Source organism: Triplophysa dalaica, chromosome 13 (genome assembly GCF_015846415.1).
Source record: "Triplophysa dalaica isolate WHDGS20190420 chromosome 13, ASM1584641v1, whole genome shotgun sequence".
NCBI classification, from domain to species: Eukaryota; Metazoa; Chordata; class Actinopteri; order Cypriniformes; family Nemacheilidae; genus Triplophysa; species Triplophysa dalaica.
Genome location: NC_079554.1, coordinates 4,818,677 through 4,843,367, shown reverse-complemented (window position 1 = coordinate 4,843,367; position 24,691 = coordinate 4,818,677). Strand labels below are relative to the sequence as shown.

The window sequence follows — 24,691 nt, the reverse complement described above, 5'->3', positions numbered from 1 at the left end:
TAAGCTGTGCACCACCACTGACCTCGCGCCCGAGCGATGAAGGCCACTGCGATTGCCCTGGGTCGGACAATGTCCACGTCAATGGTGCAGGAAAAGACATTGTGCCTCAACCTTCCACAGATGAGTGTCTCTCAAAAGGACCGCCTTCTGGATGAGCCCATCTCGCAAGCTCGGCTTTGTGGTGACACAGGTGAAGAATGTGTCACAACACTTTTCTGAGGCAAAGCAGGCGGAGGTGAGTCATTGCCTGCCGCGACCCAGCCACGTATCGTTCGTCAAGGTCCCGACCACCACCTGCCCACCAGCAGCCCTGCCTCTTCGCGGTGGCCCCTCCGCTATCCCAGTAGACTCCCTTCCCGCTCGAACAAAGGGGGAGTTCCACTGTATGCGTCTAAAGTCCAACAGTGAAGTAGTTTTCACGAAGAGAATAGTTGCCTGACATCCAGTCACCCAGGTTCCGAAGAACAAAAACATGAATGAATGGGCGCCGCAATCTCCTTTTATACCCGTATTCACGGGGCGGAGACTGGCTTGTCCATTCCATTCACCAAGGTCATTGGTATTTTTTACTTCCTCTCGGCGATGATAGGTTTTCAAGATCAAACCCCAGTCTGTCTCTCAACACAATGTCGAGAGACCAACTGAAAGGGAACTCTTTTAATATTTAAGTTGGTAAGGGGTCTAATGAGTATGTTTTGCAATTAAAGTAGTGCAAAGTATTGCAATCAATTTAATGAAATCTTCTTGTGTTATAGGTGAGAATCACTGTAGCTTTTCTTTTGGGGCGAAGGTTGATCCTAATTCATAAGTCTTGGAGGACTTGGAGGTTGAGTTCTTACCATTTTGTCTCATATGTTTTCGATTTTCTCTGTAAAAAAATCATGAATTCATTCTTACCAAGGTGCGGCGGAATAACCAGGTCAGGTGATGTCTGTTAATTTCTTAGCAATTGTACTAAATAAAAACCTTGGATTATTTTTGTAAATTTCTATGAGGTTTCGAAGGTGCTAAGCCTTTGCTGCTTTTAGTGCCTTTTTATTAAAAAATGTTTGCAATTTTAAAGACCTCTAATTGGGTTTGTTTCCATTTGCGCTCCAGTTTACATGTTTCTCTTTAAAGGGCGAGAGTGGTGCCATTGTACCATGGTGCTATGTTTTTCTCATTAATCTTTTTTGACTTCATATATAGGTGCGCTAGTTTCAAATGTGTTAGAGAAAAGAGTGGCCAAATTGCTGGTCATGTCATCGAGCCATTCTGTATTTATTGGTATGGTTATTAAATGAGTCCGATCTGGCAAGCTATTTGTGAAACTATGTTTAGTAATGATCTGGTTGAAGGTTTGACAGAGAGAATGCACAGAATTTCATGTTAAACAATCACCATTAAAAGATAGCTCTCCTGGCCTCATTCTCAACTTTGACCTCTGACCTATTGGCCCTAGGGTGTATATAAAGCGAAATAGGGAGCCACAGAGATGACGTAGTTTTGTATGCAAACCCCTCTAAAAACATAGATGCGGAGTCATTCATGAAGATTTTACTAGGGACACATTTTTAATATAGTTGTTGGAGGCTTGGTGGTGGTGACCACAGTGTAGTCAGTTTTTATTACATTAATCAGTGTTATATGGAACCATCACACACCATTGGAGATGGCAAAAATGAAAAAGCTGTAAAAATTAGATCATTAAATGAACTAGAAGAAATATTTAAAGATAGTAAAATAAAATAAGGATTGAAACCATAAATTAGTTTAAGGGCACAGCTCCCCTTACGAACATTAACAATTATTTTTTTGGAAGAAGTGTAGTAACCCCCAATAATAAATTATTTACAAATTGTTTTGATATTAAACGTGGTTAAACAATCTAGAAAATCCATATTTTGCGATATTAGTATAGACTTTTTAAACAACGCAAAAAAACAAGCAAAGCAAGTTGAGAAAATGCAGCAAAGGCTCTTTGTTATGTTTCTTCTTTACTTGATGTTCCGCACTGGGGGAAAATATGACCCATATTTCACGTGGTTGTACTATTCTAGCCGACAGCTTTCACAACGAATTTAGCTCTAAAACATATCCACTCAGCATCTGAGTTATTTGTGTCAACATTGTCTCTGCTCAAAAGGATCTTTTACTGTTCCATTCCATATTTGATTGTTTGCATGTTGGAGGAACACAAGTTGCTTAAAATATTGAGCAAAATTAAGAATAATTAGAATACGTTGGTGTATAGGACTAACTTCTTAAAACAAAGGTACCATAAAATAACTATTTGTTACAAAGGATTTTAAAATAACCATTTGTCTTTCTTACATTTCAGGCTATATAACCTTTTTGTAAACTACATAGAAAATATTGTAAAACAGAAAGGTTATGTATGTGAAACGTTCTTTTTTTTTAAACATTCCACGAAACCTTTTAGGAACCTTTATTATTACCTTTTTAAATGTACCTTAAAAATGTATTTATCCTACCAGATATTTTACACGCAACGGAATATTAATTTATATAACCGACATAATAACCGATCTAATTTTATCAATTTTCCAAGCTGATTTTGTCTATACCTACAAAAAATCATGCCATTTTCAACGAATGTCTTGGTAATCATAGCATTTTTTTTATCTCAAACAGGAAAGAAAAAAGCATCACAACTAGTAATTTATTATTAAAATAAAATTCAATGTCCCTTACGTTATTCCAAACTCTCTGCCCCTCCCTTGTGTGTGTGCCTGTGGGTTCTCATCCAGCGCCAATGTAATTCTCCTGATCAATGCTACTGTGGAGATCGTTACAACGGTGACACTGATAAATGACCACGAACATACAGAATCTTCTCAACAATACTGCAGGCTACATAAACTAGCCAGTGACTGCATCCACACGTTTGTAAGAGCAGTCTTACCTAACTTATCAAAGAGCATGAGAAAAGCCATTTTTAAATGTCAGCGCGAAAATGCATTTACAAGTTCTGTGATATTAATTAAATGCATGGTTTGGCTGTAGCTATGATCTTAAATATTGTGCGAGGAAGATACCGTCGAATGTTTTCGAAAACGTGAATTCATGTGGCTTCTTTCCTTGCATACCTCCAACCAAATCTTTAACGATTTAATGTTTTGTGCGCAAATACGATCATCATTTTCCTACTCACTGACGCTCCTTTCAGCAATAGGCTACATGATGTACTATTAAAATTTTATATTTATGATTTTACATATACGAATAGTTTTTAAATAGCCGCTTCTTAGTGTTTGTTTCATGCAAATAATGAAATTACATCTAAGTTATTAAATCTAAGTTTTTTATGATTTTTAAGTGAATATTCACACGAAATACATATTACAGAAGCATTGCATAACGACAATAATAAAATCAACAGAGATTTTGAAAATGAAGCATTTATTTCAAGAACTCAGTAGAAATACTGAATAACTTTAAAAGACTTCTAAAAGGAAAATGGACCGCGCAAAGATGATAAATCAAACATAGCAAAAAATCAACAAACAAATAGTCGACATTTTCATAGAAAAAAACAAAAGTGAAACCAGACCAAAAATGTACATCAATAACCTATCTTCGTTCTTAAATGATCACTGGTTGGTTTTACGAATAACATTTACATAATTATGTACAATTAAATAGCTCTAGTGGTTCAAAAAGTCTTCCAGACAACTTTACAAGAATACTGTTGCTCTCCAATTTAACAAATACAGCTTGGCAACTACTTTCCTTAATGATACTTTTCAGAACAACTACCTGAGGAAGACTACACATTGTTACAGGCATTTGAGTAAATGTTTCATTTTACTCATGTAGAATTATAAATGTTAGAGGCTTAAAACTAGTAAATGACACAAACCCAAACATAAAACATTTCCGTAGAGAAAGAGCATCTTCCAAAAGAAAACAAATCATCACATTTTAGAGTTTGTGATGAATTTAAGCACTTTTTAGTAGAGTCTTGTGTGTTTGGAAAAAAATACATTTAATACAAGTTTGTGCACCTGTGCATGAGCAAATATGGAATATTTTCACCTCAGGCAGCCACTCTGTTGAGCAAAAGTGCACAACTGTGGTTCCCATTCTTCTTGACAGTAACAAAAATAAATAAATAATTAAAAAAGAAGAGATTGTGATCCCCAAGTGTCTTAAGAAGTCTCTCCTCCAAAAATGCTTCAAGTTTGTCGTTGTTATGTTGGTGCTCCTGTGGGCAGTCCTTTGGCTGGGTATACCACTTTGATGAGGTTTGAGAGGTTCCATAAATAGAGGAAATAATTGGTAGCTGGTGTGTGACAGGGCGTTATCCGATCCGAACGAATGTGAAATGGACTCATTTGCTGCTCATTCTATTGTTTGAGACTGGGGCAGAGGCCACTATCAATACCAAGAACACTGGAAAAAAAACTGGATAGTGTGAAATTAATTCATCCTTACACTCAGTTTAAATAAATATTACATTAGGCTCAGATGCTTTAAAGCATCACACATTTCAGAAGAACAGATCTGGATAATGATCCACCAGTTTATGGAGTACAAGCAGAGATAATTAAAAATGGGAAACAATCCTCTAAATGACGCAGTTACAGTTACGACTCAATAAAGAACAATCATTCAATAGAAAAGGTATGGTTAAATAGTATGGAAATTATTTAGTCTGCATGTATCACTCATGATCTGTCTATGTGTCTGTGGTTTCGTCGGGGGGTGTTTCATCTCTCCTCTGCTCTTCCTTCATCAGCAGAGGCTGAGGTTGTTATTTGAGGGTAAAGGGCTGTGTTGGCGCAATGGAAAACTGGATGTGGTGCCTATTTACATATAAAGAGCTCTATTAATCAAGGTAAGTGTCATTAAGGAGGGGCTCATTGGGCAGCATAGTGTGGGTATTAAATAAAATTCTCCATGCCAGGCCGCCTGCGGCGAGCAATACGTCTTGATTTGTGGACTGTCAGAGACAGGCGCTGAAGATGGAGCCCCTGATTGAAGGTGTGTATGTGCTGGGGGGATGTAGGAGGGAAAATTGCCATCATAATCAGATTTCACATGCAGATAGAGAGAGAGACAGAGAGAGAGAGAGAGAGAGTGAGAGAGAGAGAGAGAGAGAGAGAGAGAGAGAGAGAGATGTATATTCTAAATAACAACCCGTAACCTTACTTTTATGTTTGTTTTCCAAATAAGGGCGGAGTTTACATGTAGTGCCATTGTCCGTCCATGCCCATGTTCATACCCATACCTCCAATGGGACCTGCAAGACAGAGACATTTTTTTAAAAACTGTAAAGGAAACAAATATTAAGAAGCTTTCATCACCCTCTAACAGAACACTTTGAGTTATATGAAGATATTTAGTTTGTTAGTATTATCTAAGGCATCACATACCACCAGGCCGAAGACCCATGTGCTGTTGGCTGTCTAACACAAAGCCACCCATAGGTTGACCATCAGGGCTGTATGCGGTTCCTTGATTTACTAAAAATGAGGACAAGATTATATATGTGATATACTGTATGCATACATTGTGTACTTAGAAAATGTAAAGCATTTCAGAATACCTGGTAAAACAGATCTTTACCTGCTCTGTTAGACTGATCAATCATGGGTTGCACAATTCTTCTTCGAGCATTGATAAACCTTTCAAACAGAAATAAACAGACAACATGTTCTGTAGTACATCAGTAAAGGTGATGTCACTTTAAATTTGTGTTCTTATGTATCGTTGGTAATCCCGCCCACTGCTGGTATGGTGGGTATTCGTTGATGATGCAAGGCACAAATGGTATGTGCAGTTGTTAAATACAGGCCTTAACTGATGAAGCTGGTTTCTACAACAGTTCTTCACGTTATGTGATTCAACATGTGCTAAAGCTATGTACATTACTGACAGCACACAGTTTATCTTATTGTCAATTTAACACTTAGCACTTTAACTATTATAAGCTTCGATGGATGACGATATATTCATTAATGCATAGTGATTTATTCCAGGTCTTTGGGTTAATTAACCTGTCAGGAATCCCGAAAAAAGCAATGGACTCGTTTAGTACTAGACTGAGGAAATACTCTGATTTATGATGTAAACAACCATGGGCCTCATTTATAAACTTGACGTAGGCAAACAAAGGAGGTATAAATGGGCGCACTCAATTTCCGAGGCACGTATCGATATTAATAACAAATAAACGCGGCGTAAATACGCACTCTTTTGGTGATAGGTGAAGCAGTAATATAAGCAGAAAGATTTTAAACTCTCGATATAGCACATTTGATTAAATATTCCACTCGTATGAATGAAGTTGAGCACTAAATTACAACAACAACAAAAAAGATACATTTATTGGGAATGCGCTGCTTTTAAACACTTGTGACATGTTGCGTTTTATTGTTTTAATGGTAGCGAGAAATGCGAGGTGCATTTTAATTCCTCTAATTTGTAGAACTAAAATTGTTACAAAAAAATTATGACCATAAAAACATTTCTAGCAAGAACAATTATCAACAGTGTCCACACTAATATTAATATGGATCGGGTGGTGGAGCGGTCCATTGGCTCATATATTCCCAGCAAACACAGTACGTTTTGACGACGTCTGCAGTTCGTATTCATTTGGTAACGGTGACATTACTTTGTGATCACGTTTTGAGGACGTCTTGGCAACGTTCCATTTCTATACGTTTTTGTTAACGTTCCAACAACGTCCTAGTCGTGAATTAATCCCATTAATAACGTTGTAGCGACGAGATGTACTTGTCTCCGATTAACCTGGACACCAGGTTTTTCCAATTTATTTCCGCGGGTTTTAAGGATGTAACGAATGTATCCTTCACAGCTTTGGCTATCCCGAGATTCATTGCGCGCCTGTAACAGCTTGATTTTTTCAATTATCATTCAAATCTTTAGTTAAAAAAAGTATTTAATTCATAGAAACGGTCAATTTCCCGGTTTTAATATTATGAACTCAAAAAAAATCAAAATGGGGCACAATACAGTCTTCTGTATTCATATGAAGGAATTTTCCGTATTAATTGTTTACAGTTGTTTTACCTTTATTGTACATTTTGCACTGGGTTCTATTAAATTTTAGCATTCACAGAAATATCTGTAAAATAAAAGAAACTGTTTTTTACTGGTAATAAAAAAAGGTTCCGATTTTCCAGACCTATTTGATTAGGAAGTATACTCCCATTCCGGCGTAATAATCAAGAAAGTTTGCTGTCATCAGTGTTATCACGCCGAGCGCAGGCTAACTTCAGTCAACATACAAGTTACCTATTTTGGGACTATTTTCAGTCGCTGCGTGATAACACCGCGCATGCTGCGGTCATGTTACGGCAGCAAACTTCCTTGATTATTACGCAGAAAATAAGTCTGAAAACGTGTTATGTTTGATAATACAATAAATTGATTCGTGTTATGCACGGCATATGCAATATTTTTGATAACGTAAGGCGAACGAACCAGGATTCGATAGAATAAAGTTGACTGAAACCAAACTAACGCTGCGATGGGCGCAGGGAACAATCGCACTCAAGTTCAGATCGCACCAAACCGGCCCAATCTGAAAACGTCCTAGATCAGTAGCACGCTAAGTGATAACATTATCGGGAAACGCAGCATCCGGTCCAGGTACGTCATCAGAACGTAATTTTGATAGTTGGGTTCCACGTCTCATACCGTCATGTGAATGGCAAAATATATGGAAATTGCTTCAAAGCAAATGATGTGGCTCTTGCTGCAATATAACATCGAAATACTGGGTTCATTGCTCAATAAATCTTCAGTTGGCATTGGGCCAGTTGCCGTAGGGTATTATTATCTTAACTATTTTTCTGACTAATATGCTCGAACAGAGAGATAGGAATTGCCACTGGCATGAATTGAGCGAATATATTACTCATAGACAATGGGTGTATGCAGAACTTTGCTGCAGGGCTAGCAAGTAATTAATAATTATATCATTAAATTAATAATAATTACTAACTGTGAATATAATACTTTATAATTAGACATATAATTATATGGGTAACATGAAATGAGCTGATGAACATTTAAGAAGTGGAGCTTTTCTAATCATTTAAAAAGTAGTATAGACAGCTCTTGTTTAATTCAGCAATAGACAACTAAATTAATTTGACAATATAAATAGACGCTGTGCACGATCGCTTCCGCGTTTTGTCTCGGCTCGCTCAGTTACATCCAGCTCACATAGCGTCCAAAATCAATGACGTTTTCACTCAAGATTAATTTGGGATAAGACAATATTTGGCCGAGATACAAATAGCCTATTTAAAACCCTGGAATCCAATAGTGCAAAAATTATGAACTGAAAAAAACGACTTTTAAATTGTTTATCAGAGGGGCTGTAGTAGATGCTCCCGAAAGCAGAAATATACATACCAAACTTGAGTGGATAATTCCCAAATAGCGGGCAGCAGCGAGTGACGTTTGTTGAGTTGTTTCTGTTAGCGTTATTGTTAGCGGTGTTGCTGCATTTACTCACATAAATAAAGTTTTGCTATATTCACAGTATAGGAATTTAAAAAATATCTTCATGGATAATGATCTTTAAAACTTTAAAACTGGGTATATTGTCATCAAACACTGTATATTGTTCCAGAGCTGTAAACATTTCTTTGTTCTGCTGAACACAAAGGAACATATTTGGAAGAATTAGTAACCAAACAGAGCACGATCATTCTAATAAATATTATCTAATAAATAAATAAATAAATGCAGTCTCCTGGCGAGCAAGCCAACACTGCCCTGTTGTGGCCAGGAACCCAAACTCCAATGATTGATTAATGGAGAAAGAAAATCGTGAGAAACCAGGCTCAGCCGGGATGGCCAGATCCCCTCTGACGTGTCATAGCTGCACTCAGTGACCCCGACCAAAAGCCACCGATCAAATATCCACGAGGAAGACGGACAGCCCACCATGCGCAACCCAGAAAGTCCCACTCGCCGAAAACCGTGCAGGTTCAACCCGGTCCCACTCCACGATCGACACCAGAAAACAGAGGAACAACCAGGGAAAGAAGTAATGGCATGTTGTAACTATATTCCTCCGTTGTCCGACATTGACCACAAAACAATACCAAACCGGACCCACACAGCCCCAGCAAATGAATCCCCACAACCAACGAGCCCCCCCCCCCCCCACTCCCCACTCCCCACAAACATCCACCCAGGAACATCCAATGTAGAGCTGTCAGTTGGCTGAAATGTGAGCATTTTTAGTAAACATATCGTTATCGTTTGGGGGCAAATTACCTCAGTGCTATAAGACTGGAAGTTGCTTAGCCAGCTAAGATTTTAGTGGAAGTACATCATCACTCAGTGTGCATATTGTCTATTATAGTAAATTAAATAGATGTTAGACAGTCTAAATAGTACAAACGTAAATTACCATGTTATGAAAGGAGAGAAACAATCTCTGAATTTATGACAAGCTGCACAGAATAGTCCACAATCAATATAAATAATTTAATAGCATGTAAATTCCAACAGTTTAAAAAAGCATTAGTTGATTCACACCTTAGATATACTTTATGAAATAATGTTACTGCATGTAAATGCAAAGAGTTGTTCTTCTAAAAGCAGTGTTGAAGATTGTAGTGGTGTATTAAATTATGCAGTCCAAAAATTCATGGATGACTCATATCTAATTAAACGTGAACTAGAAAAAAATATGATCAATCACAACATAACATTTCGCAGCCTGATCATTGTTGCTTTTCTTTTCTTTTTTAATTTATTTTGTTTTCCTCATTGGGGCTTTAAACCCAATCTACTGGACATAAAATGGAAATGTTACAGAGAACCATTCTGAATGATGAGTGGTCGGGCAAATTACTAGGAAGTCAAAGGTAAAAGGTTACTCACCAGTTATTTACTTGTAAAATTGTAAGTCCCGTGTCCTGTGCTAGTTGCTTCTTCTGCTCTTCAGATGGATAAGGGTGCTTCAATTAAAAAAAGGAGGATAGAGATAGAGTGAGGAAACCGAGGAACAGAGAAAAGAAGAAGTGAGGTTACTGTGAGTATTCATCAAGGAAGCAAATATAAATAGCTTCATTTTAGGGAGTCATGTACTGTACTGTCTTTGTCATTTACTAAGTGAAGGAAAACAACCTTATTTATAAAAAAAAGATGTTTAAATGGCTAATCCCATATCACCAATTTGTATCTTGTGGGATTAAAGGCAGAATGCTGAAATCCACATGGCTTTCAGGAAATACATAATCTATGATAAACTTCCCATTTACAATCATTAGTTTGAGAATATTTGTTGTATAGTTCCTGTTGTTGGCAGAGAGATTGTGTTTTCGATTGACATCATTTTACATTATTTGACAAATGATCGAGTGGGTGTGAAAGAGAGACAATGTAGAGTTTTGTTTAGGGTTGAATAGGGCTTGGCCCTCAGTGGCCCCATGGTGGCCCCTGATCCTCTTGCTCTCACTGTGAGTGCAGAGGGAGGGCAGCAGATGGCAGGCAGGGGTGAATGTATAGACAGCACAAGGTCGTGGATGTGCACCGATTTTGGCACTGGCATGGCTCCACCTCCTGTGGTCAATGGTGAACAAAGAGTCCTGTTACATGTATTCTTCTACCGCTTTCTTTATCTGTTTAACAAACACATGACGGTGCTGCAGACATTTTCCCTGCTCACCTTCTGGATTGGTAGCTGTCATTCATCTTATAAATTACTGTAAGCCCCATCCTCTTACATCAATACCCAAATGACAGTCAAAGTTTTCTTGTAGCTCAGTTGTAAGAGCATTTTGTTAACAACGCAAGGTTGTGGGTTCGATATCAGGGGATTGCACATACCTATGTATGTAGGTATAGGATAATGCAATGTAGTCGCTTTGGATAAAAGTGTCTGCCAAATGCATAGATGTAAATCTGAGCTGTGCTCTGGGATCCAGCTTTAAACCCTTATCAGGACCTAGGATTACGTTGATTGTTGCTATTAAGGACATTTAGATAAAGTTTTGAGATCTGTATTGAGAATCTCATGGGCCCATAAGCCTTTCCGAAAGTCTTTAAATCTCAAAGTGCCTTGTTATATAAGACACAGTCATATTTGCGTTAATTACAAATACGTCTATTAGGAAGGTCACTCCCTGTCCAAATAAGCATGCCAATGGAGATCTCTCTATCTTGTTCGAGCCAATCTAAAAGATATAAACTGTAATTTTATACTGAATTTAATGTTCCACCTTACTTTATGACTGGCACCACAGGGGGTCTTTATCACAGATTTCTGAAGAGGTCACAAAAGATAGAGGCTCAGACCATATGTAAAAGCGCCATCCCCAAACCCCCCCCACCCATTTAAAATGTGTCTCAAATTAGACTGCCTCAAAGTAGAAACCAACAAAATGTAATCCAACAGCTTTTATTCAGCCCCAACCCCAGATGAATGCATGATCGCCTGGGTGTTGCAATGGGGCCATTCAAAGGCCAAAGTCCTCTTTACCACTGTTTTTGTCAGAAGACACATTCTGCAATGGGAAAAACGTTTGCTTCACAAATCAGTATGAAAAGGATCTGGGAACAGTGGAGGATAATTCAATCAGGCACTCCTCTTTTCTAAACTCTGAAGGTGGGTAAAAGGGAAAGGATTGATTTGTGTACAATACCTGTGTAGCTCTTAGAAGGTGCAGGAGTTGACATTTTCACAATGTCCAGATATTTAAGACAGCTAGAAACGCCACAAATATTGGAATCTTGAAAATTGTGATGTAACATTCATGCCTTAAAGTGTAAAGTGCGGTAGGGTGACTACAGCCAACAAACTACAACCAGTTTTAACAAGCAAGATGGTTGGGAGGTCCAAGGAACAGATAAAAACATACCCTGCCAGTTTTAATGCAATTTTGATTCAGGCCACTGAGCTACGTACATTGGAGTTCTAATTCTCAAAGAGGCACATACAACACAGGTCAACCCTTGGTCCAAAATACACTTGGATTCTCTGGCCAAGCTAAGATACAATGACATTTTCTTTTTCCTGATATTACCAGGATAAGGAGAGTTAAGCATGTCTTACCGTGAGATGTTGGAAAAGCCACGCCCGCATGATATTGGTTGCTACTTTTGGGAAGATTCCTCTTTTTTTCTGCCGCTTCTTGTCCTGGTCATCCTCATCCCCTGTGCCTGGAGATGCCAAACTGTTATCCAAGCCATCCCCTGATAAACAACAGCATGAAAATGGGGCGAGAAAGCAAGAAGAGCAGAAGATATGTAGAACGTTTATAATGAGAAAAAACATCCCCTTCAGCATAGCACAGATGTCTATTCAGACCGATCATATTGCCACTTACTAACACAATGTGAAACAGCAATGCGGGGGTCTTGATTTGATTAGTAACAGTAACACAAGGACCACAGCAAGCAAGAGTATCCATGCATTGACAGGGAACAGTATTAAACAGAGTGAGATGAAGGGGCATTTATGCCTCTCTCTCGCTCTGTATCAGCGTGAGAGATCTTAAGGAAAGCTCTGCACCAACTCCGGTGCTATTAATTCAATGTAAGTTCTGTCTTTGACATGGGTTAACGAACGTCCAGGCTCCATGCCTGAATGGGGAGTGGAGACTTGCACTGTAAAGAGAATATCTTACTTGCATAATGCAATAGAAAATACTTAAAACACAAGGCAAACGCATTGCAATACCCTTGGTGTTGCTAAGGTAAATTCACCATTAGAGAATGCTTACTGCTTTCAGTGCATGTATTGTACATATGTTGCAAGGTGAGACTGTTAGATAGTCACTGGCTAAATAAAACAACTGAGAAAACACGAACTTTTCAAGGTGCAAAATAATCTATTTAACAAGGAAACATGACCACATAGTCACTTCAGAAAACTTTATTTTTTATTGGTTAAATAAATTTAGCTAAACTTAATAACTTACAGGTATTAACAAACGTAACAACTAGATATTAAAATAGCTAAAGTACTATATTTTTTTCAACAGCATCAGGAATGTAATCCAACACTGTGGTTATCATTACAGCAGCCATCACAATTTAAGGAATGATTCCTGTACACACTTGATTAGCATGCGTTTCTCACTCAAACTTTGCAGTGTATCTGTGGCCTGTTAGAATTGTGTATATTGCTTTATTATAAATTGCTTTATGTATTCTTAATCTCCATTATCTTTTGAACTGTCATCTTTTTGATAAGATTAAGTTTATGTGCATTCCATTTACCTTAAAATCACAGTAAGAACATCCATAGACTAGGCAGGAGGCTGATTTTAAACTAAGGATTCCGTCTTGTCCTCCCTCCCTACACTTTTTTCATGCTTTCCTCCTATCTCTTTTTCACTTTTCCATTAACTGTGCATAAGGCAAGATGATTTCCTTTTAACCATCATGCTTATTTTTCTTGCCCTGAGGGTAAAGATGCCTTGAAAGCCTGCCCAGAGGGTGTGTGAATAATGTATCTGAGGAACTCCTCCTCGGAGGCGGAACAGGAACCCTACTTTTCTTGAGATTGGCCCTGCTGTGTCTCTTTGTTTTGGGGGATGCGTCAATCAAAGGCGACTGTATGCACCATATTCACGCATTAATATTTAAGTTAATGAATAATGAAATTTAAATATAAGGGAGGGGCAGTGGTAGGTGGAATTTAGGCAGACTCATGCTGAGGCTGCAAAATGCCAAGAAAAGTCAAGAGAAGGGTACTACCATAGTTTTTGTCCTCAAAAGACAATTATTTTTCTTCACATGTTTTGGAGTTTATGTGGTGACCAAATGCCAAAAAAGATAAGAGAGGAGAAGGATTTATGATGTGGTTATAAAAACCTACAAGTTGTAAAGTTAATTTTTGGAAGTTGTGAAAACGCTTTTGTAAAATAATTAAGAAGAAATAAAGAATGACACATAGAAAAAAAACAATCATTCAAATGAAAGTAAAAGAAAAATAAGTAGATAAAAAGATAAATAAAGAGATAAATAAAGCCAGGATCATTATATCTAAGGATGGGCTGAAACAGCCCACTTCCACCCAATGCCTTTTCTCCTCCTGTTCCAGAAAACGAAGGCCGCAGGGCTGATCCAACTCAACGCTAATTGTTTCTGACTGTTCCCTGGCAACTCGGCCTATGCTGCCTGAGCGACTGCACTCTCTTTAAAGACTGCTGTTCTCTGCTCCCAGAGCCCTACGTCACTCCCCGGCCAGGGAGCTTGCACACGCAGCACAGAGGGGGGCCACAGCAGCCTAGAGGAAGGCTCTAGGCCCTAAGGCTGTTTAGGAAAAAAACATTACCCTAAGACATTGAGAAGAGACTTATAGCTTCCATTTCTCACCAATTTTTCATAGTCCTGCAGTTCAACTCCATGTCACACCAGTATCTTCAGACATATGGAAAAAACAAGGTCCAAAACTCAAATGGTAATTGTTATACTGAAGCTGATAATTAGTTGAATTTGATATAGATGAATGTCATGGAAACAAAGAGGTCAAGTGCAAACTAACTTGCTCTGATGACTGCCACCCCACACACATCAGAATAAATCCTGTTTGCTTGCTTAATAAGCTCACTGTGACCTCAATCCATCACTAATTTCTCCAATGGGGGCCATAATTCCGACTACTGGATGCAGCAGACTGGATAACTACTAAATGTTCTTGACAAATACAGATGCTTTTTTCCTCGCTAATCACTTTGCCCTAAGCATATTGATTAGATGCTCTTGTCCCCTGTGGCAATGCTATCATGATCTGATAGACCATGGAATTGGTATACACGGTTAACACATAAAACACTGCAGCATGGATGGTATTGGTTATGTTGTGTTATACAGAGGCATAAGCTCTTGCCACTTGTTGCACCACCATGCTCATGCAAAAACCATGCTGGGATTTAACTTTTACTGAGGGTTCAAATATAGATGTTAACATCCTGTCTCAGCCTGTGTCTTTCAGTAACCATAGAGGTGAACATTGGGTTGGAATGTCCTGCAGCTTCCCTTTGTTCCCTTTTTGGCCTTTGTGATGGTCATTCCAACATACACGTTTAGGATAGCTGTGTAACCCCCCCCTCAAAATAAGAGGCGCACCAACAAACTTAGGTCATTGATGGCCTCACTCTCTTCGCTTCTTCTGACCCAGTAACCTAACCTGACATACAGAAGATCCTGACATGTCTCAACAACATGGGGATCCCTCTTCAGGAGACAGGTGCTTTGAAGACGGCCAGTAATTTCTGAACTCGAGCTGAGTGACTAATGTAAGATCCCACCCCAATTAACTTGTCATTGAAAAAGATGTTTGCTTAACCCATCTCTTGAATGATGAAAGCAGGGACAACAAACCAAAGTCACTCCTGGAGGAGCAGTGGCATGTGTTAACTTCTTTTCTGGTGAGGCACAAATGTCAAACCCGTCGTGTGTGGCCCTTAATGTAAAAATATGTGTTCGGTGTGTCATGTGAACCTATGTGCAAAGTCTGCATCATGTCAAAATACGTGCCTGCTGCAGACGTATTAAGTGAGTATTTTGTGAACGTGAGCATCTCTTTTATCATAAACGCTTTCAACGCGTCTGCAACAGGCATGTATTTTGACATGATGCGTGATGTACAAAGGTTCACATGACACACCAAACAAATTTTGATATTACGAGCCACACACATGAAATGCCAAACACATATTTTGCATTCCTGCCTCCCCAGAAGAGATGTCACTGCACACCAATGTGAAGTAATCGTACGTAGACGTTCCTGATCCCAAACTAAATTCTGCCTCTGATCACCCCAGATATTACCTCTCCATTATGACTAGTATTTGAATTGTTCTGTCCTTCATGATGGCAGGGGTCATTAATTTCCCCTTTCTCAATGGAAGGTCTTTGGGATCAAAAGGTTGTGGTCTTTGACTGTTCCCCCACTCTTTAAAAAAAAGCCTGGTGATGCCACCACACTGATGCTTTTCTTCAATTCAGATAGAGTAGCAATACATAAACATTACTAGCATTTAATTAAACATAATTTCCTGCTATGTCAAACATCTATTGTGGGTGTTTAAGAGACACTTTGTGATGGGACTTCATACTGCTTCAGACTAAGTGTATTATAACATAAGCAGTAAGATGTAGCTGAGTAGTAATTACGGTTTACACTCATACCCTTTAAACCATGTACATTTTATAAATATACATTCTCCTGAATTTTTTTGTAATAACTCAAAGTTCTCAAATTTTAAATAATTGATTAAAATGAATTAATTAAAATGAAGGATTATGCCCTTAACTGATGCCTTTCCTACCAGATATAGTATAATAGTAAATCGAGTAAAACCTTCTTACCAAGTTCACTGCTGTTATCTCCACTCTGGGAAGCATGTCCCCCGCTTGAAGGTCCTGGGGTGCCAACTGAAGGAGTGGAGTGAGTGTCGTCCATGTCTCTCCAGGATGTTGGATTCTGAGGGTCAGGTAAATGCCAAATTATCTCCATCGCACATCAAGAACAGATACATAACACAATTGATCCACAGAGAAACAGGCTAAATTAGTAGTGAATATAGAACAAAGCACAGCAAGTTTGTTTAAAGACCTTACATCACCCTGTCTGTCCCATGAGACTCCTTTGCGAAATTAGAAAAAAACTAAACAATTAGCTTTCCTTAATATCAAGACAACTCAGGAATATGATTCAAAATGCAAGCCTGTATAATGAACTGTATATGACGTCAAAAAAATCTCAGTTTTTAGTGCCACAGAATATTTAAAAGAAATATTCACTCTAATCTTAAGCCTTCCCCTAAAATAGTTTGACTTGTAACAGAACTCGCAAAATGTAAAGTTATTTTCCACAAATCTCAGATTTGTTCCTGTGACAGGAGGTGGTGTGTTGATAATGGGAAGCACATCTGTAAAGAACACACAGTTGGTCTCTGAGTAAAAGAAGACTCCCCTTCTGCTTGACAATAACAATCTTATCAGTTCAAAGACAATGGTGCATTCACGTGCAAATGTAACGCTGATCATTAGAGCTAACAGAGGGGTGAACAGTTAGGGGGTAAATTCTGACCCTCCGCAACACCTGCACCCAACATGATGTGCAAGATCATTGCCATCCTCATTGCCTACTTCTTCTTAAATAAACATGTCCTAGGGCTATGCCTTAATGATATTATGAGGGCAAAGAAAAATGCATTTAGATAATATTGTTTTAAAAAATTGCATTTGTAACTAAGTAATAACTAATTTTCACTCTTTGTGTATATGACTAGAATAATTCTGGAGACTAATAAAGCAGAATGCCAAGAAAACAGACCTGGAAAATGCACAACTGAGACAAGACAAATATTGTGAAAAACACCAAGAACATATTTTTGGGAGGTCTGTTCCTAATTTTGAAAACAAAAACATAAATGCTATTTTACCTAATTGTTTGAATCAGTGAAACATCATTAATTATTATTATATATTTTTTTTACGTGACATACAGCCATTTAAACCTGTTACAGTTATTATTCGAAGCAAACAATAATGAAATAACAAAATAACAAAGAAATGAATATTAACATAAATGATTGAATATAACGTTGAAAACGTTGAATACATTTTGGAGGCAAAATATGGGCTTTTAACATGGACATCAGCAGCGCTTACTGCGTAAACAGCATAAACAACTTCGCTCATGTGTCAGTCTAGCTTGGAATAATTTCATGATGATACAGGCATGCAATTACAACTCACGCGATCTGCAATATTTGTCGAGGATCCTGAGAGGTCATCGAAGTCTGATTTGCATCCATCACGTTCATCAATTACCAGGTCTATGGGCATTTTCCCCTTTAAGCAGCTTATATATCGATGACAAAAGTTGTCACAAAGCTCGTGCACCTGATATGAAATAAATTAAAACTAGTTAAATTATGATAGAAAGCATTAAATCATTGGCCTACAGTTGACTTTGAGGTCTTCATTTGTACAAAACACATAAACACATACCTTTTCGAGTTCCAAGAGATGAAATCGTAATACTTGTATTGACTGTATCATCTATACAAATAAATTAGATAATTAAACACATGAAACAATTAAACAACTAAAAAAAACAATAATAACCGGCTAGATATATTATTATTTGTGTTGTAGCTGTTGTTTAAACGGTAATTAGTATTAGAATTACGAGCTATGGCGTTCAAATAAAAGGTTTTGGTTTTTTTATTGTCATGTTATTACAATAACAGAAGTCTAAATAGGTTTCTCCAGAGTCGATGCTTTGAGGGTGCCCTAGGCAAAGACCCCCACGCCCCCTGATAACACACGGCCTCATAAATCACTAAGCTTCCATTATTTTCGACAAAGAATCCGCCAACAAAGCTTTGAAGCAAACATGCACATTCACGTACAACTACTGCGCGAGATTTATCTAACAACAATTTACACTCACCAAATTGTCCAACTCTGGGTTAGAAGAAAATAACGGCTTCTCTGCCCGTATCTAAGAGACATTTTAATCACAAAAAGTATATTTAAAAAAAAAATCACAGCTTCAGAAAAATATATCATAGCCAGTAACGCATTTACATAATTTTGAAAGCCAATTTCACCGCAAATTAATCAGTGTTGTTCAGTAAAACCATATCTGTAAAACTCATATGGTATTTCGCATAGTTTGTTGGTCTGTTACCTGTTTGGCAAACACAGCGATGTCTTCGTTAAAAGAGTCAGATGAGCACACATCTCCACCAGCGACACCGGGCTCTCTTGGTGTGCATGTGGCAAGCTCACACTTCTCAAAAACCAGCGCCAAGAGGGGAAATAACGGGTGCCTTAAAGAAATGGCTATTGTTTTTGGTAAATGCGCACATGATACAAACGAACCAAAAAATCAAATAAAAACATTGGATATTAATGTTTATGACTACACTATATTTTATAAAGTAATTACTTTCACACCTCTCATTATCACACTGTTGTTGCACTGTGCATGTGGGGTTGAGTGAAAGATATACACTCATTACATTAAGTGCTGGGTTGTTTTTGACCCATGCTGGGTACATTTCGGACAGAAGACTGCGTTAAAAATTACTCAATATTGGGTCTTTTCAACCCAACTGCTGGGTTGTTTTCACTCAATTTTGGGTAAAGATAAACAAACAATTGGGTTAAAAATAACCAGTAATTTGTAGAATGTAGGTATTTATTAGAATAATAATGCAGCACTTTTTCAAACAATATTGGTAGATTTACCACCCTTGTGTAATATACCTCTTAAACTGACTTCTGTAGTTCAGTTTTAAACAAAGTTTAATAATACGGCATACTATTTAAAGATCGAATTAAACTAAAATCCACTAGTGAATGTTGTTTATCAAATAACAACCGTTTCCGTTTTAATGTCTAGATCATATGTACAGTATTGCAAGTAGCCTACCCATAAATTTGGTCCTTGTCTCGTTTAAGTGCATCGTTGACAGCTGAGCCCATGCTGCTGGGCATGATACTGTGTGGTGCATGGGCTCCGTAGTGCTGGTTGGCATGTGGTGGTGGGCCGTGGTTCAAGTGGTGAATTTGCGGCAGTGGCCGCGGCGCGTGTGGATCACCATATATCGATGTCGGAACCCCGACTCCTTCCATTCCCCCTCCGTAGTGACCAAGGTCTTCGTACTATATCAAGAAGAGACATAATTGTATTGTTAGATAACTTAACGGTTCTATTACTTAGGAATATATAGCAAATATTTAAAAATTAAGGAAAATTTACAGTTTAACATAGTTAGTTCACGTGTACAGTTAGACAAAGTGTTTGTAAGTGAACATACCCGCTGAGCCATCAGCATATGAAGATTTTGTTGATGTAATCGAATCTATGCGATTATCCCGCAATGAAGCAATAAGTGTGTATTAATTCCTTTTGTGCATCCAGTTTAAGAGCAATGAGCTGTGGGTAATCCGTTGAAGTGACAAACCATATCCTGTAAAGAGTTTCTGGTTTACTTTTAAACTGTATTGCCAACTACGCTTTGAGGTAAATAAATATTGGACACCACAAATTCCTTATATTTAAAATGTCAAAAATTGTGTTCTTGTTGTCAGATGAAGTCTAGCATTAGCAAATACCTTTAAATCAGAAATAGTTTTTATATCCTGAGACGTTCGCATTTAGCATGGCATCACAGCTTGGTGTTAGTAGAAAGAAAAACTATCCGCATCTCATGTTCATTCGTGACCCACGCTGGAGTTAAGTTGATGGTCGGTGCAGGTTCCACTTAAAGCAACTGATCCCCTGATGATAACTGGGGAACGTGGTAGGTGTTACCAACCCGACACCTCTACATAAAGCAAGAGAAAGAAGAGCGCATTGACTACGAGCAGCCAGCGAGGGTTCACATTGGATACGCGCTCCATGACGCACTGTAACATCCTTTACCAGTTTTGTTAATATGGGTGGAGTCTCTATATTTTTGAAAGTGCTAAAATCAGATCATTGCACTAAGTGGACTTTTTTAACGAATTCAAAGCATCACAACATTTGAACCTAAAAAGATAGACCTTAAAAAATGTATACTTCGTTTAAAATGTAGTCTATCCGTCCGAGTGTCATATAAAATAATATTGAATCTTATTGTTTTCCCTTACAAACCTACAGTCGACACAAATAAATCCAGCAGTATCTTTTTAAATAATAGCAAACAAACAAATGTCTGTATTTGTCTACATTTAGCTTTTATTAATAATCTCTTGCACTTGTCTTTATATGTATATAAATGTATGAAATATAAGTAATTGTATTTTTGGAACATTAAGAACAATTGTTGTCGGTCGAGAGCAAAAAAGTGTCCAAATAAAATAATTATTATTACTACTATAACAGTATTACTATTAGTAGTGGTTTAATTATTACTGTTGAGACCAAATGATCTCCGACTTCTCCTAACTCTGCTTTATATTTAATCTTATTGAGTTAATAAAATCGACAGAGGAAAAACCTTAGCTAATTTTACGTGCCAAACCATTTACTCTGTTGTAATGGATTTCATAGTTTAAATATGTGTTTGACTTTATTTTGCAATAAGAAATAAAATTAAGAGTTTATTTCCAAGCACAAACATGTTTTTAATTGTGCATTCCAATTAAAATCAATCAAACTTGGTTTATTTTGATTTAAGCCATAATAACTAACACAATAAATCAATGAAAACATGATAATGTAATACAAAACGGAGTTCTCATTTTGAAAAAAAATATATAATCGATTATACAATTGATATAATATGGTATAAAGAATGAGAATTAAAAAATCTGAAAAAGTCTTTACAAAACCTAGTTAGTCTTTAGGTTTTCTAAATAAAACCTTCTACATAATGTTAATAATAGTCAGTAAAATATATTTTATACTTACTGTGTAATGTCACGCCAAAGATTGAAATAAATCATGGTTTAAATCAAACTTTCCAGTGATTTATTTGGGTTCCTGCTTCATCATTCATTTAAAAAATCAAAATTTTTAACAACATCTCAATTTCCGAGAAGATCCCCATTTAATTACATAAAAAACTACGTTAAGAGGGTTTGTGTGTGTGTTATCAATAATCTGAACAACTCTTATTTAGACTAAGAATTCCTGCAAACCAAAAGATTAAAAAACTACAATAAGGTTTACAATGACTGGGGTACGCTACTGACCAGCAAGTTCATAACTGCATTAGGATATTTGATAGCACGTGGAGTAAAAGCGAAATACTTATATAATAATAATTATAATTATAATAATAAATAAATAAAGGATTTCGTAAACTACCTTTGCTGATAGGGTGAGGATGTGTATCTAAACCGAGCGTTTCTTTCCAGTACTTCAGATCCAACCAGTCTTCTGCAAACCTGCAGATAGGCTTCAATACCACGCCTCCTGTGCGTTCCACTGCAACAAAGTAAGTTTACCTTATACCACCACCTAGTGGTGCATCTTTATTTCAAAAACAATCTTTTTATGTATTATATTAAAGAGGTTAGTGCTAGGTATCACAAACATAAATACACTCAAATACGCGATCCATGACAATATTATATGAAAAAATCCCGAATACATAAAATATCAAATAATATTGTAGGCCTACTTAAAATAGTTATAAGTGAATTTAAATGTTCCAAAGCAAAGGATGAGAGTTTTAATGTTCCAAAGCAAAGGATGAGACGTTGTTTCGAACCGACACATGGGGTTTGACTTGAGAACCTATCATCTTCTGACTAGTTTTGAAAAGGCCAATGAAATTGGCGAATGATATTTGCATGCGGGACTCCGCCCCGTATATCCGGGAATAAACTGAGACGGCGTGCTGCATTCATTCACCTTTTGTGATTCGGAGCCTTCAATCTATGATCTACTTTTTTTAAAGAGCAAGGAGGGGGACGGACACATGTCATGAGATGTCCCTTGCAGCATCGGAGGGCGACTTCAGGTCATGGGTTTCGATCCCAGGGATTGGACATACATAGAAACAATTGTATAATATACTGGAATGTAAGTTATATTGTCTTCTCTCTCTTGGTCATTAGCTGACAGAGGCTAATATTTACCAATGTTCTAATACAGAATAAAATCAAACCGCAAACATCTTATTATTGTGTTTATCAGTATGTTCCCATAATTTATAAAGAATATGATAATTGTGGATGAAGATGTCTGAAAAAGTTTGAACTGTCTTAAAGAAGGACGTTTAAAGCTATGATTTAATTCATGTTTACCTTGAACAGACGCTTACTGAACGCATTCTTTTTTTATGGCAGGCAGGCTTGCTGGCTTGTGTTAATAGGACTTACCGCCATCTACTGTCCTTGTGTTCTTATTAGTGGTGGGCCGTTAACGGCGCAGTGAGACTCTTATCGCGCGATATAAAAAAATGTCGCCGTTAATCTATTCTCAAAGTTGGGTTGGGAGCTGGGTCTATACTACGCAAGTTATGATGACTTTCACCTTGATATTTTAGCGCGGATGTATACCAGCTTAACTGCACTGTACGGAAGCACACACGTTTTCCAAATATAAAAGTAAAATATGAGACGTCAAACATAAGATCAGATATATACCCAACAAACATTGGTCCGACGGCAACGTCGTGTCCCTGGCCTAAAATAGTCGCGGTAGGACGGCATAAACCGGTAAAAATATGTGACATATAACATTTCCTAAAAATGCATTGAGATACATTTGTACATGTCAACAGATCTCTATGGGTTGCATGTATGATTGTTACTTTGACTTTAGCTACGTGTAATTATATAAATATTGAAGCGGTTGAAAGGGCGTCCTCTTGTGACGTCCTCTACACGTGCATTTTTAGTCCATCGTGACCCTTTGTAAAGTTCTTATGAAATAAGCAAAATAAATTGTGCTTACCTTGCATAATACTGCAATGATTCATTTGAGTGCCCAATTAGTTATAAAAAATGTTGTGATAGACGTCCGTTGACGTTACACGTCAAACAACACCCATTGCAAAAAGCAGGAAATCTTTTTTTTAAATACACGATCATTTGTATTCATCTTAGTTAAATGACACATTTACATATATAATGTTATAATATCTGCTTTCACAATTTAAAGTGGATGATTGCCAAAACTATGCTGTCAAAATCGGTGATTCATACTCCACTCCAGTTGGTGGCGGTAATGCGCCTTCAGTTGATTTACCATCCGCAAAAAACTCTAAAGAAGAAGAAGACTCGGGAATGGCGGTGTGGTTTATTTCGAAAAGTGACGGAGTTATACAAATACTACTGTTGGGTAAGTGCATTTTGTTTAGTTTTATTAATGTGGTTGAGTCTTACTTGTTGGACACGAAGGAACTGAAAGAAAAGTTGCGCACATTGTCAACTGCCATGTAGTTTGTGTTTGGCAGAAATTAGCTAGCAGGCTAAAAGGTAGTTTAAAGTTACGCTAGTTTCTACACTTGAACTGTGCTGTGTAACGTTAATGCTTCTTGCTAGGATATTGATAGCAAAATCATTAATCCCCCAAACTGCTAACTCGTTCCCTGCCACAGTTATCTTGTCATTTAAAAATCAACCGATCACTGCCAAAGACAAGTTATTATTCATTACAGAAAATGTATTGTGAGCCATCAAAGTTTAGAGAACATGTTAAAAAACGCTGAAGCTGGCTCAGAACTTTTTTTGTAAAGGCTGGTGGGTAAAGAGCTAACGTTGGCTGTGTTTTGTGTCAGTTACAATTAACATTAAGTTGAGTAATTTCATGCAACTACAGGAACAATGTGTAAATAAATCAGGGGTTCCAAACCTTCTTCCTTTGGGACATCCGCCCTAATTATTTGTATTAAACACAAAATGTGACAGCAAGTGTCACATTCAGTTTAGAAGTAGTCATGTGTCCAGGTGTGTGTACATATTAATGAACAGATTTTTCTTTCAGGATTCCAAAGGAATATTTTCCATGCTTTTCGGTTTTAAAGATGAACTTCAGTGAATATCTGGCATTCTGGAACATGGCAAGTCTACATCTTCTATTAAGAGATTCCATTGTGACAAAGAATGTGTGTGTTTGTGCGGATGTAGTTTGTGTTTGTTTGTTTTTCTCTATCTCTTTCTCTGTGTAGATACAAATATTTGGGTAGTAAACAAAAGAACCATAGTGACAGCAACAAATCTGAAAACAAAACTGTAATTTTTCTGAGGTGAAGTAATCCGGAGTCATTTATTTCACAGA

General features: G+C 37.4%; 1 protein-coding gene across 2 annotated transcripts; it reads right to left on the bottom strand.

Annotated features, from left to right (window-relative positions):
- Window positions 1-3,482: 3,482 nt before the first annotated feature.
- Window positions 3,483-21,878, bottom strand: meis2b (Meis homeobox 2b). Of its 2 annotated transcripts, none has more exons than XM_056764489.1 (15): window positions 21,770-21,878; window positions 20,089-20,300; window positions 19,791-19,943; window positions 19,403-19,635; window positions 18,656-18,797; window positions 18,416-18,466; window positions 17,971-18,021; window positions 17,716-17,862; window positions 16,321-16,435; window positions 12,053-12,192; window positions 9,880-9,956; window positions 5,572-5,630; window positions 5,379-5,468; window positions 5,155-5,245; window positions 3,483-4,997 (listed from the first exon to the last, which is right to left on the bottom strand). In XM_056764489.1, exons 3-14 carry the CDS (start codon window positions 19,806-19,808, stop codon window positions 5,187-5,189), a joined length of 1,182 nt encoding a protein of 393 aa, XP_056620467.1. In that variant the 5' UTR covers window positions 19,809-19,943; window positions 20,089-20,300; window positions 21,770-21,878; the 3' UTR covers window positions 3,483-4,997; window positions 5,155-5,186. The 2 variants fall into 2 exon arrangements, with proteins under 2 accessions (XP_056620467.1, XP_056620469.1); XM_056764491.1 differs by having other exon boundaries at window positions 3,483-4,395.
- Between the last annotated feature and the right edge of the window lie 2,813 nt (window positions 21,879-24,691).

What these genes read in the sequence shown, in the direction of transcription:
- meis2b (XM_056764489.1), bottom strand. An exon ending in CGACAAATATTGCAGATCGC is followed by an intron (nt 16,436 to 17,715) that starts GTGAGTTGTAAT and finishes CCTGACCCTCAG; the next exon opens with AATCCAACATCCTGGAGAGA. An exon ending in CATGGGTCTTCGGCCTGGTG is followed by an intron (nt 5,246 to 5,378) that starts GTATGTGATGCC and finishes TCTGTCTTGCAG; the next exon opens with GTCCCATTGGAGGTATGGGT.